The 12,123-nt window shown below is 34.8% G+C and overlaps 1 protein-coding gene across 2 annotated transcripts in view; it reads right to left on the bottom strand.

Moving 5' to 3' along the window:
• The window catches only part of SNX29 (sorting nexin 29), a 99,270-nt gene that overhangs the window by 35,903 nt on the left and 51,244 nt on the right, over positions 1 to 12,123 (bottom strand). For both annotated transcript variants that reach the window (XM_026793833.2, XM_014267510.3), the window contains exon 19: positions 9,224 to 9,364. In XM_026793833.2, coding sequence (XP_026649634.2) covers positions 9,224 to 9,364 — 141 coding nt within the window. The remainder of the gene's footprint in view (positions 1 to 9,223; positions 9,365 to 12,123) is intronic.

Raw genomic sequence — 12,123 nt, 5'->3', positions numbered from 1 at the left:
ATGGTACCAGAAAAGTGCTTTTAGATAAAGGAGTTTGAAAAAGGCATTGCTGCAAACCCAGCCAGCAGCAGACATGCTGAGTGTGAGCTGCAGTCCTGCAATGCCCTCAGTCAAGCACAATTTATTCAAAGCAGCATTTTAATCAGTAAATATGCCAACAGGAAAAAGAAAGCTTGAGAATAAATCTAAAACTGATCTCTGTTTACTGTTATTGTTAATGCCACTGTCAGGAAAAGAACTTGGTAATGCTATGCTAATAAAATCCAGTGTCGTCTAAATATTTTGTTATTTAAAGACATATGCCAACCACGTGTTAATTTGTCAACTGGTCAGGAATCAACTGTTAATTAAAATGCATCAATAAAAAACTGCAGCAAGACCCCTAGGGCTCATCCCTTGCTCAGCCATTGAATAGGGAAACATTCTCTGTTTTCTCCTCAGATAAAGTATTAGCAGTCTACCCTATAATTTTATTCAGGAGATTCTGCAAACTACAACACAACAGTTCATGAAATTGAGATCCATTTTTTCACCAGCCTATATTACAGTAATAACTATCAACAATATTAGTTAAAATGTGTCTCAGTTCAGTGCTTCTCTCCAACACTGCAGTTTTCTTTCCTAATTTCATTCTTTAATCTGGTTGAAAATGCCCTGAAGACCAATAAAGACAGACTCTGAATTTAAAATAACAACAAAATAACCCACCTCAAAATCCTTTAGAAACATGGTACATACACTGCTTACAATGTACAAGCTTCTATACACAGTAAGCTTACAGTGATGAAAAAAATCAATAAATTGATAAAAAAATCAATAATGAAACAAAAACTTAACTCTCATATAAAATTCTAGATTCTTCTTTAACAAAACTTTCATTCATATACATTCAGATGGGATGATTCTGTTTCCTAAAATACAAGTTGAATTAATGAGGAAAATTGATATTAAGTGCCCATAATTTATTGTGCCTTCATGCAAAGATATTTTACGTGATACAATGAAAAAAGCCAAATTTTTCATGCAGGAAGTGCCTACTTCACATGATCTGAAGTATTTAATAGTTTGTGTTCTTATTAAAAAATTAACAATAAATATCTTTAGTACTAGCAACTACCCAAAAAGCTGTATAGCAACTAAGATTAAAATTTTCCAATATTTATAAAACAATACATTTTGGGAAGAAGAAGAGAGGTGAAATCAAGCCCAACGATATGTAAGGAAAGGGAAAAATGTGGGTAAAATCTCAAATTCAAAAAAAGAAAGTATTACTTTTATTTTTGTAATTAGGTGTCCCTGTTAAGATTTCTCTGAAAGGAAGTTTATTAATCCAAGTAACTTGGTAATTTAGCATCACCACCACAATAAGAAATAAATATAGAAAATTTATTTTTATATTTTCATTTTATACCAGGAGGCTACTAGAATATCTAAATGACGCATGAGTTGTTATAAAACTGCCATATTTTTATCTAGCAGTTGTCCAAGCAGCATGTAAATTACTTTCCTTTTTTTCCCCATAATGTCATGATGCAAAGCAACACCATCTGAACTGTTTCTATGGGCTCTATATTCAATAATTTGTTAGAATAAATTGCTTCTCTTGATTATAGCATTACAAGACAGCAAGAATAAAAACATCTCTTGACGGGCAAAGTTTTGTTTTGTAGACCCTAAATAGTCTGCATTCCTTCTTCCTAAACTTCAACAGCAATTAGCAGGAAATTTTTCTAACTTGAAAAGAAAATGACTCAATTCACTATTTCATTGAAATGGTGCCCTTGAGCACCAAATGAACAGATTAATTCAGTGAGACATTCTGATGGAGATGGAGAAGCACGAGCTGGAGAACTGTTTACCTTTTAAATTAAAGCCCTGAAAATGAAATGTGCTGCTCTGCACTCTGCTCAATTTAACCTTCATGCCGAGTTTCAGGTAACCCAGACATTTCATGCCACACAATGGCAAGCATTTACTATAAAGTATTTGTCATATAAAAGCCAACCATTTCCTGCTGACTTATTTCTCTTCTCTTGGATACTGATACGACAAAAAAATGGAAATGAAGAAGAACTGAGTGCTCTTTTCTAAGTGCTGTATACATAAAATATCAACTGCAGTCTTATGCAGTAGAAAACCCAGAGGATCTGGATTCAAAATCTGAAATACTCTGCATTCCCCCTTAGTGTGCAGGTGACAGTGTTAGGAAACAGGTGGGCTGTGACTAGAAATCTTAATGACTATGCCAAGAGTCACATTATTTTTATTTCCATTTGTATGGTACCACAACTAAGTTACATATTTGAAAACCAATTTGTATTCATTTAATCCCAATTGCTATTTTAAAGCTTCTTTGAGAATCCAACTTTTCAGCTACAAAGTAACACAGTGAACTTACAGCACAAAGTTTCTTTTGTGGCTTTAGAATGGGACAAAAACTGTGGTATATTATAGAATTATCACATACAACCATATATGAGATTAATTTGAGTTCCTTTCCTGGTCTGAGCACAATACAAATGGGTCCATTTCTTTCCCTTTTACCCACACTATAGCACAAGCATATCTGTCAAATATATATTAGCTACAGTTTCTCCTGTAACCCACAAGGCAAAAGACTGTATGAAAATAAGTCAATACACTAGTTAAGCCCACTAAGAAGGTTGAAAACTAAAATCTACTTACTTTGAAAGTCAAGAATAATACAGAATTTAAGCTTCTATATTACATCATAGCTAAGCAGCATTAGTGAAAGCAATATTTAACTTCAAATTTTTAACATCTAACTTGAGGATTTATATTTTCAAGGCTTTTCTCCTTTAATAAATGTATCCCAATTTTGAAACATCAGAGAGTCATAATTTTCTACCAATTCTACTAGAAGACATTGGATATCAAAGCTTAGTACCAAGAAACATTATTTAGCCCCCTGTCCCACGTGCATTAACAACAAGTTTTGCTTTCTTCTCAGCTCCCCCTGCCAGTGTGACTTTGACAAACTAATCTGATGAAAGATGGTTCCTGTGAGCTCCTAAATCTCATAGAGGACAAAAGCAGATATATCTGTACTTCTGATTCAATGCAAGCCAAACACATACTTAAATTTTAGGATGCCCTGAATTGTTTTGCTGAATTTTGACAGAAAAACAGCCAAATCTAAAATGAAATTACTTCCTCCTCTAAGATTCTTCCTGCACCATCCTATTTCAAACATTCCATATGTCTTCTGTTGTTGTTTATGTACTAGTTAAACAGGAATTGTTATACTTCCCATTTTCAAATACATATTTTATGTGGGAGGGGTGTGTGTGTTTCTTAAAAAACCTTGTTCCTATCATGCTGCTTCCCTTTCCAAAGGGACTTCAGCTCCTCCATCATCTGGTCTAAAAGCAGCTTTAAGGGCATGCTGTCTGTGAATAGACAGGTCCTGCTCACCAAAAATGGCAATCAGCTTTTGCAGGAGAGAAATGCATGACAGAGGTTACACAGCAATAACACCATATGAAACTCTTAACAGCAAAAATGCTAACACTCAAACTCTAATTTGAATGGCTTCAAATTTCTTTTTATATATATAAACTTCATATTTATATATTTCTTCATATATATATATTCACACGTAGAGCCAGACAACTCTACTTGACCAACTTCCTTAAAAATCAATAAACACTGTAAGCACAACAGCAAGCTCTATTGTTTTCTTTTACTTGCAATAAAATCTTTATCTTCTCTGCTTTTTAATCCTAAAATAGTTATCCTGCAGCCTATCTTAAACTCTTCACCATCTTCAGCAACAGGCAAACAAACTCTGATAAAAGGCAGCTTTGCTGTTGGGAACAAAAGAAAAGGAATCCATCTGCACTCTGTGGGCAAAGGCAAGTTTCACTGACATAAATGGGAGAAAGAGCTCCTGGGAGCAGAACTTGCAGAATCACAACACACACTCCTGAAGGCAACTTCATATAGATCCCAAATGGGGTCTGATGTTGCCACATGCATGCTCATATATGTGTATATACCAACAGAATCTTTTTCAATACATGCACATGATATTTTTTAACTTTTTAAAATAGGGACATATACAAATTAATCTACATATTAGGTTAGCCATTGATGGGTGAAAAGTAGCTATTAATTTTATTAAAGTAACATTTGAAACATTTATTTTAGAGTTCTGTATTGTTCCCCCAATGCAACTGAGAAGTCACAGCAAAGTCATTCTTCTGATCTCAAAGTGCTGTGTATCCTTTCCATGTGGGGTATCCAGTATTTTAAAGGAAAGCAGAGGATATCATGCAGTCAAGTCAGCACTCAGGGCAAAGCTACCTGATTCAATTTCTCCTCACTTAGACAATCAGTGAATTCAGGTCTTCAGTGGAACCAAAGAACAATTTCTATTTTGATATGCCCTCTACTGGGACAACACTCTTGCAAGAGGATTCTTAATTAGATCTTTACTCAATTACTACAATCTGCCCAATGTAGAAGCAGCAACTGGGATTTTAAGGCTGCTGCAATATTTAAAAAATTAGACTAGTCAGTCCAGTAAATATTCATGTATTAATATTTCATTATTATTTTGAGAGACACCAACTACAACACCAGCAAAGGTTCAGAAGCCAAATGTAAGCTAAATGTTATCTTAAATAAAAAAATTTAAATTGTATTTGTATTGCAAAAACCTACAGGGAAGCCTTTCCAATGAAGTGGTGACTGTACAGAGCTCCTCCTGCAGGCACACTGCAGGGCTGCCCCACGGAACCCAGCCCGTCCTGGGCACTCCTGCCAGGAAGGCAGCAGTGACAATCAGTGAGAATGGACAGATGAGTTCAAAAGATCCAAGGTACCTGAAGACTTGCTAAAAGGAAAAAAAAAATCTATCTCATGTAAGAAAAATCAGTTTGAAATTACAAACCTTGGTATATACAGCTACATAGAAAATACTGAGCAAATCACAAACCAGGCTGATACATGGGGAACATGTTTTAAAATTACAAAACCTGAACAGTTCAAATGTTAACAATACAGCTGAAATTTGTAAGTTTTAAAGAAATTGATCTGCATGTTAAAAATAATTAAAATATATGCTGAGTATATGACATTTCTCTTATACACACAACACAAGGGAACAAATGTATTTCTTGTTTTACTCAAACAAGGCAATGAATTGAAAAAAGAACCCTTATTCTTGTCAGGATACTCATAAAAATGTTGACAACTATTTGCTACCAGCACTGAAAGATCTTTAGTTGAAGATACACAGCATGGGCACTAGTATATATGAAAATTAATACATGGACTCTTGCCAGCATTATTATTTTCCTTCAGTAAATACCTAACTTGATTCAAAGCAACATTTATAAAAGAAATTACTCTCATCCCTGCTTTATTTTAGTTCAAACTTTAGTTCAAACTAAATTCAAATGTTAAACTAATATGCTGAAAATGAGGTTACCAAGCTGAAAGGCAAATACACACTCTTCTTTGTAATTGCAAAAAGGTTACTTGTTCAAAGCAGTCTTCTTTCCTCTTTTCAGCTATTTTTCAACTAATTGGTTTTCTGTTATTAAATGTAGGTTTCCTCAAGCATTAAAGCTAGTTTTTAATATTACACACATAATTTGTTGAAATACCATGAACAAGAACTTTTAAGATAAATTGTCTCAACTGAAGGAAAACAAATGAAAGCCAAAGACACATTACAAATGATCAAGATTCATATTATTATTAATAATTAGTTATAATTGTTAAATATTTTCAAATTCCACTGCTACTTGATGAAGATATATAATCTTTGATTTTTCAACTTTTTTAAAATACTCATTCAGCTGAAATTCTGCTTTCTTTTTGCATTTTCCCAATGTGAAACTCTGCAACTTTGCATTTGAATCTGACCTCCCTGAGTTCTACTGCAGTAAACAGGGAAAATATGCATGAAAATTAAAACTTCTCTGTATTTTATTCTACATTGCTCTCTTCTAGTTAAGTTCCTTCCTCTGAGCTCCAATAATTTGCACAGCAAAGCACTGGACAGTATTGTATCCATCTGCAGGAGTGATTCCAGGTCATTCTGAAGAATATGGTGTCCTCTTGTGGTCCTGAGGGTTCCTAAACCTGGGACACACAACTGAACATGAAATTCAGGGCTGGTTTCAATTACAGCAAGACCTTTGGATGCATCTGACACGTACAAGAAGCAAATCACCTTCATTAACCCCACAGAACAGAAGGGATGCAGTGAATAAACTCATTCAGGATATAAAAGGATACCTCAAGGATATAAAAGCATCAATGCCATTTTCCAAAAGCTGTAAAATTATCATTTTTAGCCATTTACACATGGAGGACTGGTTTTTACCAATATGTTATTTGGGCATCTAATAACACTGAGAAATTGCAATGGATTTGAAAACCATAGACTGATATAAGAGATACTTTTGTTAGCAGAATTCAGCTACTGAACCACTTCTTTAGGCATTGATTTAAGATTGTATTGACTAATCTAGAAATGGAAAGACTGCTCTAATTCTATCAAAACCAGCAAAAGTAATATCATGAGAAAAAATATCTACTGAAATCTAACTGCATATTTAAAAGTAAATGGGCTGTGGTAGCCACTACATTTAAAAAGCAGCATTGAAAAAAGTAGTATTGGCAATATCTCTTCTAATGTTCATTACCAAACACTTCCATGTGTAACATCCTGCACAAATCCTCATCCTAAACTGAAAGTTCTGCACAATTCCAAGACAGACATTCCTGCTGTCATCTTATTGCAGGGGTTCCACACTGCTGTCTCCTTACCACAACAGTTCCACACCTTCTTGGTGTTTCTCATGGGCAGCTCCTCACAGCACTGACTCTTTCCTCTTCCCACAGCAGCCACTGACTCCAGTTCCCTTCTCACCCAGCCACCCCACTCTTTTCTAGCACTCTGCTTCTCATTGCTTACAGCTGTGGCCTGGTAAAGTCAGGCCTGCTCCTGATCTTTGATAATTGGCCCAGCTGCAGCTCCTTAGGGGTGAGATTACTTTCTACACTCTCTTTAGTTTCTTATAGTCTATTCCCCTACACATTCCCACATGAATTAATTAATTTTATACTAAATTTTTAAACCTTCATTTTAAACCTTCACCTGGCCATGGAAAACAGGGCCATCTCAGAGCCTTTAACCCATCTCAGTCAGCACGGTTATTTTCCAAATGGTACAATTTCCAAAGGGGAACACATTCTGTGACACATAGAAAATAGCCCCACTAAAAGGACAACAATCTGCCTGCACAATGTGCTGTATAAAACAACTCCAGTGTGACAGACTGAGCCTTGCACAGCTGAGGTGACAATGTCACCCTGTGACTTGCCGGGTCACAACCACAGCACTGCCTCACATCTCATAACAGGAGACCTTCAGGAGTGCAAGGGACGGCACCCACTTCTTACTGTAAAGAAAGAACTTTTTCTCTGAGATCTGATAAGTGGTTGTGGGTTTATGCAAGATTAAGGTAGAATTTTGGCTCAAAGCTAAAAGCACCGTAAGAATAAGCAATGCAAATTTTTTAATGAGTTGCTCAACTGATAATTTTGTATGCATCAACTGTGCAACTGAAGTTGTAACTCAATTAGTATTTAAAGTAATTAAAGATGAAAGAGTATCCAAAAAAGCTTAAAAGGCGTCTTTTGTAATTTACTGAAGTGGCTGATACTCCATCACTTCAAAAAAGGAGAATTAGTTATGTAACAAAGAAGAAAATGCCTGGTTTCCATTACAAACCCTTCCACTAAAAATTAAATGAAAAATGCATGATCTTCTAATAGATGAAAAAAAAGCAGGAAAGCTCCTATAAGTACTTCCATTTCCTCAGTCAGCAGGCAATGAACCGTATTAACTGGACCTTATGCCAAGCAAAGAGACATATGGATTTTATTGATACATTTCCTATATATCTGTATCACCACCACCACATTATGTGCATCACTGCCATTTCACATGTGCCAAACTTACCTACTCATTTTTACAAAATACCTGGGAAATCATTGGAAGTCAAAGTTACTATCTTTAAACATTCATAATCCACATTCACTGACATCTGAATGTCAGTAAGGAATTTCTAACTTTTTTCTATTTCTTTTTTAAAATTCATATTACTTCATACAAATTAGCAAAGATTGTTTTTCTAACACAGACAAAGGACAATTGTGGCATTTTAATAATATACCTTGTACTGTGATCATAAACCAAACACAGTGCCGTGAAGATCTGAGTTTTGCAGTCATTATGTCAGCTGTCTTTTGATGACTACAAGGATCACTATGGCTGGAGTTTCTAAAATATTTTATATAAGAACTCAGTGACACAAAGGTAAAAAAACAGTAAAAAGACAAAGTCCTTTGTAAAAGCTAAAAAATTTGCTTAACCTTAAAAACTCTAATGTAAGAACCCAGCAGTTTAGTAAAGACGTTTCAGTCATAAACACAATTTAAATCTCCAATATATTGGAGATTTTACTTGTGATAGCTAAAAAAACTTTTAGATAATTCCTACATTGCAAAGGAAAAATTACTTCAATTACTTCTCAATCCTTACTGGACTTGCAGTGTATGTATTTATGCTCTTGATCAGTTGGAAGTTTTGATGATTAGAGACTTTAATTACATGGCACTACATATTTACTACATACATACTACAATATTTACTGTTTCATTTCAAAATCCCTATATGACAGAAGAACACAAATTCCCATTTTAAAATGGCAGGGCTAAGACACAAAGATACAGATTACAGGAATTAAGTACCTATATGTCTTTAAAAAGCTGGTTTAAAGAACTTAAAAGTGTTGGTGAAGAGTGCAGGAATTCAAGGAATTTAGATTCATATTTTTTCAAATTTAGAGAAAGATTTGATTAATTACTCACCAGTGTTAATTGCTGGCACTTTTTTGGAGAGAAATGGAGAAGAGACTTCATTTTACATACAAGGCTGTCTAGCAGAGTTTTTGAGGGTTTGTGCATTTGTGTACTACACCAATATTCCATTCAATACAACTTCTCAGTAAGTGGAAAAACCAATGCATTACCTCCATCAGTGAATCTCCAGCTGGCAGGGGGAAAGTCTATGAAAACAGCAGCTACCAGCAGGTATGAAAATATTCGAGTCACCTCATTTTTTGTGTATGGATAAGAGAGGTTTTCCCCCAACTTCTACTGATACTGTGAGTTCAAGTACCTTGTTTCCAATGGCCTTTTTTGGTGGGAAGTTAAAAGTCCTCACTTGCTGGTACTTATTCTGTAACTTCTGATGCAAGCTTCTGAACTCTGCATACCTTCGATAGACATTCCACTCATCATCCTTTATCCTGATATAAACCTGCAAAACACAGACAGGGAAGGGAATCATGTAAAGAAAAGCAGGGCTGGTGTGTGTCCTTCACTCCCCAAAGCCTCCTGGCTCAGCACCTTCATGTGAGACACCACAAGCTCCAGGACCCACGGCCCCACATCCACGGCTGACTGCATTTGCTGGTGCTGTTGCACACGTCATTAACCTCATTCTATCCCTTCTCCCTTTTCCTCCTTTTTCTCTCTTTCTCCTATTTTAATCAAGACAAACACAGCTTGCTCATTTTAACATGACTCTGGGGCAACCATGGCAGCACTTCTTGTTACCATGGTTTCCAGCATATTCTACTACACAGTGACCAAAGGGAAAAAATAATTTAATACCACTATGAAATTGATTTCTATGTCCTCAACACAGTTTTTCAACTTCGTAAATTAGCTTTGTAGCATCAGAATTGCAAAACCTAATTTTATCCAAAGTATGAAACTTAATTTACTTCCTAACAAAATTACATTGAAAATTAAACTAGAAATTTTATTGTTTGGAAAATAAACACAGTTCATTCTTTCAGCTTGTATAGGACATTAAGTATAATTTAACACAGCTGTAGTTTTTGTGATTCTGTTTTTGTTTGCTGCTCATTATTTCATGAGCTTATTACCAATTACATGCTAAATATTCGCTTTCTCTAGGAAAATGTCATGCAGAAGTGAAATATACTTACAGAAAACTGAGATTTCACTCTTTCCTAGGGAATGGCACAGTTTAAAAGAATGCTGAAACAGCACAAGTCAGAAACTCTAAACCAAGCATCAGAACTTAAGATCCAGAGTGACCTTTTCCTCTGCTCCTTCAATGCAATCTGTAGTTTATTCATTCATGCATGTGTGTGTGTATGTTAATAATCTCAGTATTTTACATCAGGAATTAAACTAGAACAGTACTGATGACGCTGCCTTGCAGTTCCAAAATCCCCCAGTAATTTAGTAGTAAATTGCAAGGCAAATATCAGGAGAATGCTTATGTAAAAAAGCAACACCAACCACGGTCACACAGAGTGGGCAGTAACAACTGTATTTTTGTGGAAACTAGATAAAAATAAAATTTGGATTTTGATGTGTCCAATTTCAACACTGAATTGCAGCCTTTCCTGGTGACTGAGGTATGGTCCTTCTCTCTGAGATATTGCAAGTTCTCCAGAGAAAAAATTCAATTTTTCTAAGGACTGGAAGTATTTCAGAGATTAAGTGACTGTGTTTTCCCACAAACACTGCCCATGCTTTGGTCGTTCTGAAGCTCTCTCTTCAGACACCTAGTTTCTCAAATTTATAGGAGGCTTCTTTGCAACACTGCAAATACACTGTATTATGCAGATACCACGCAAATTTTGTCAAATTAGAATATTTCAGTGTAGAAAACACTAATACATTTACTACAGGAAGACTATCATTCCAAAAAAGGAATGCTATAATTCCAAAATTAGCACATCTAAATTGAAAAGATCCAGAGTATTGTGAATTACAAATGCATATGTAAACAAAAATTCAACTAGTTTTGGTAACAAGAATTCAGATACTGTAATGAAGGAACCACAATAGTAAGTCTGCAAGAACTATTCAGAATTCTTTTTCACTTTGAAAACAAAGCCAGAATAATTAAAACACCTACAGGACTATCTGTTTTAACAATTGAGTACATCTTTGAAGGCAAATAAAGGAATACATGAAATGCAACTATTTTACATAATTCTAATCAAATCTATTTAATGTAGTAAAAATTATATTAAAATCTTTATTCACCCGGCTCTAAGGCCTCTCCCTGCCTATTCTCACTTCAACCTGTATATTATTTGTAATTCTGTATACATTCCCAAGATTCATGTCTCAATCTCCCTGTTGGGGGCAGGAATGACAAAAAAAAGGTTAAATCATTTTAAACTAAGTTATTTAATATGGAAATCCTAATTTAACTAAGCACTTATCTTTGCACATGTGACTTGATGAATCATGCAGTTTAACATTACCTGCTAAGCTGTAACCCACAGTTAACTAACTAAGGAATCTGTACACTGTAATTGAAATTTTTCAGGACTGCAAAAACATAGATTGATTTCTTAGATAAAACTATTGGAAAATTTCTTACTGCTGTTCTATGTACATAGATATTGATTTCATTTAAACAGCAAGAAACAAAAATGCAACATTTGGAGCCCCGTGCCATATTGAATTTATTGACAATCAACTAATAGACTGTGAAAGGTACATTAAAGCTCATGATGCAGCACACATTTAAATTTTTAGTATTCTAATAATATTCTCAGAGGGGAATACTATTCCCAAGCCATGGGATTGCTACACTCTTAACGCACATTCACTTGGGAAATCAAACTAAGTAAACACTAAATGTAGAATTATTTGGATAAACTTATCCTAGTCTAGTCACTGAAGGCATATAGTTATCCTAGGGCCATGTTCTAGAAAGTTGAAATGACTACTTTCAAGTTTATTCTCAGATCAATTTAAAAGTTTAATATTAAATAATTTTATTTCCTTTCTGATTCCTCTGTTTTCCTGATATCATCCAATTCCTAACCTACTTAAATAATTTTCAGGGTAATGACAATGTACAGACTAAATCAAAATCACTGCTAGAATATTTACTTGGAGACAAAGGATTTCACTTTAATACCATCTTGAATATAAAAAGTTAAGTAGTTTCTGTTTGTTAGTTAAGAGCACTTTCTGCTTGGGTCTCCTGCGCAAAGATTGACTGGTAACCTTTCTGTA

This window comes from Zonotrichia albicollis, chromosome 16 (assembly GCF_047830755.1).
Source record: "Zonotrichia albicollis isolate bZonAlb1 chromosome 16, bZonAlb1.hap1, whole genome shotgun sequence".
Classification (NCBI taxonomy): domain Eukaryota; kingdom Metazoa; phylum Chordata; class Aves; order Passeriformes; family Passerellidae; genus Zonotrichia; species Zonotrichia albicollis.
The sequence above is the reverse complement of the archived record's forward strand: the minus strand, read 5'-3'. Positions and strand labels throughout refer to the sequence as shown.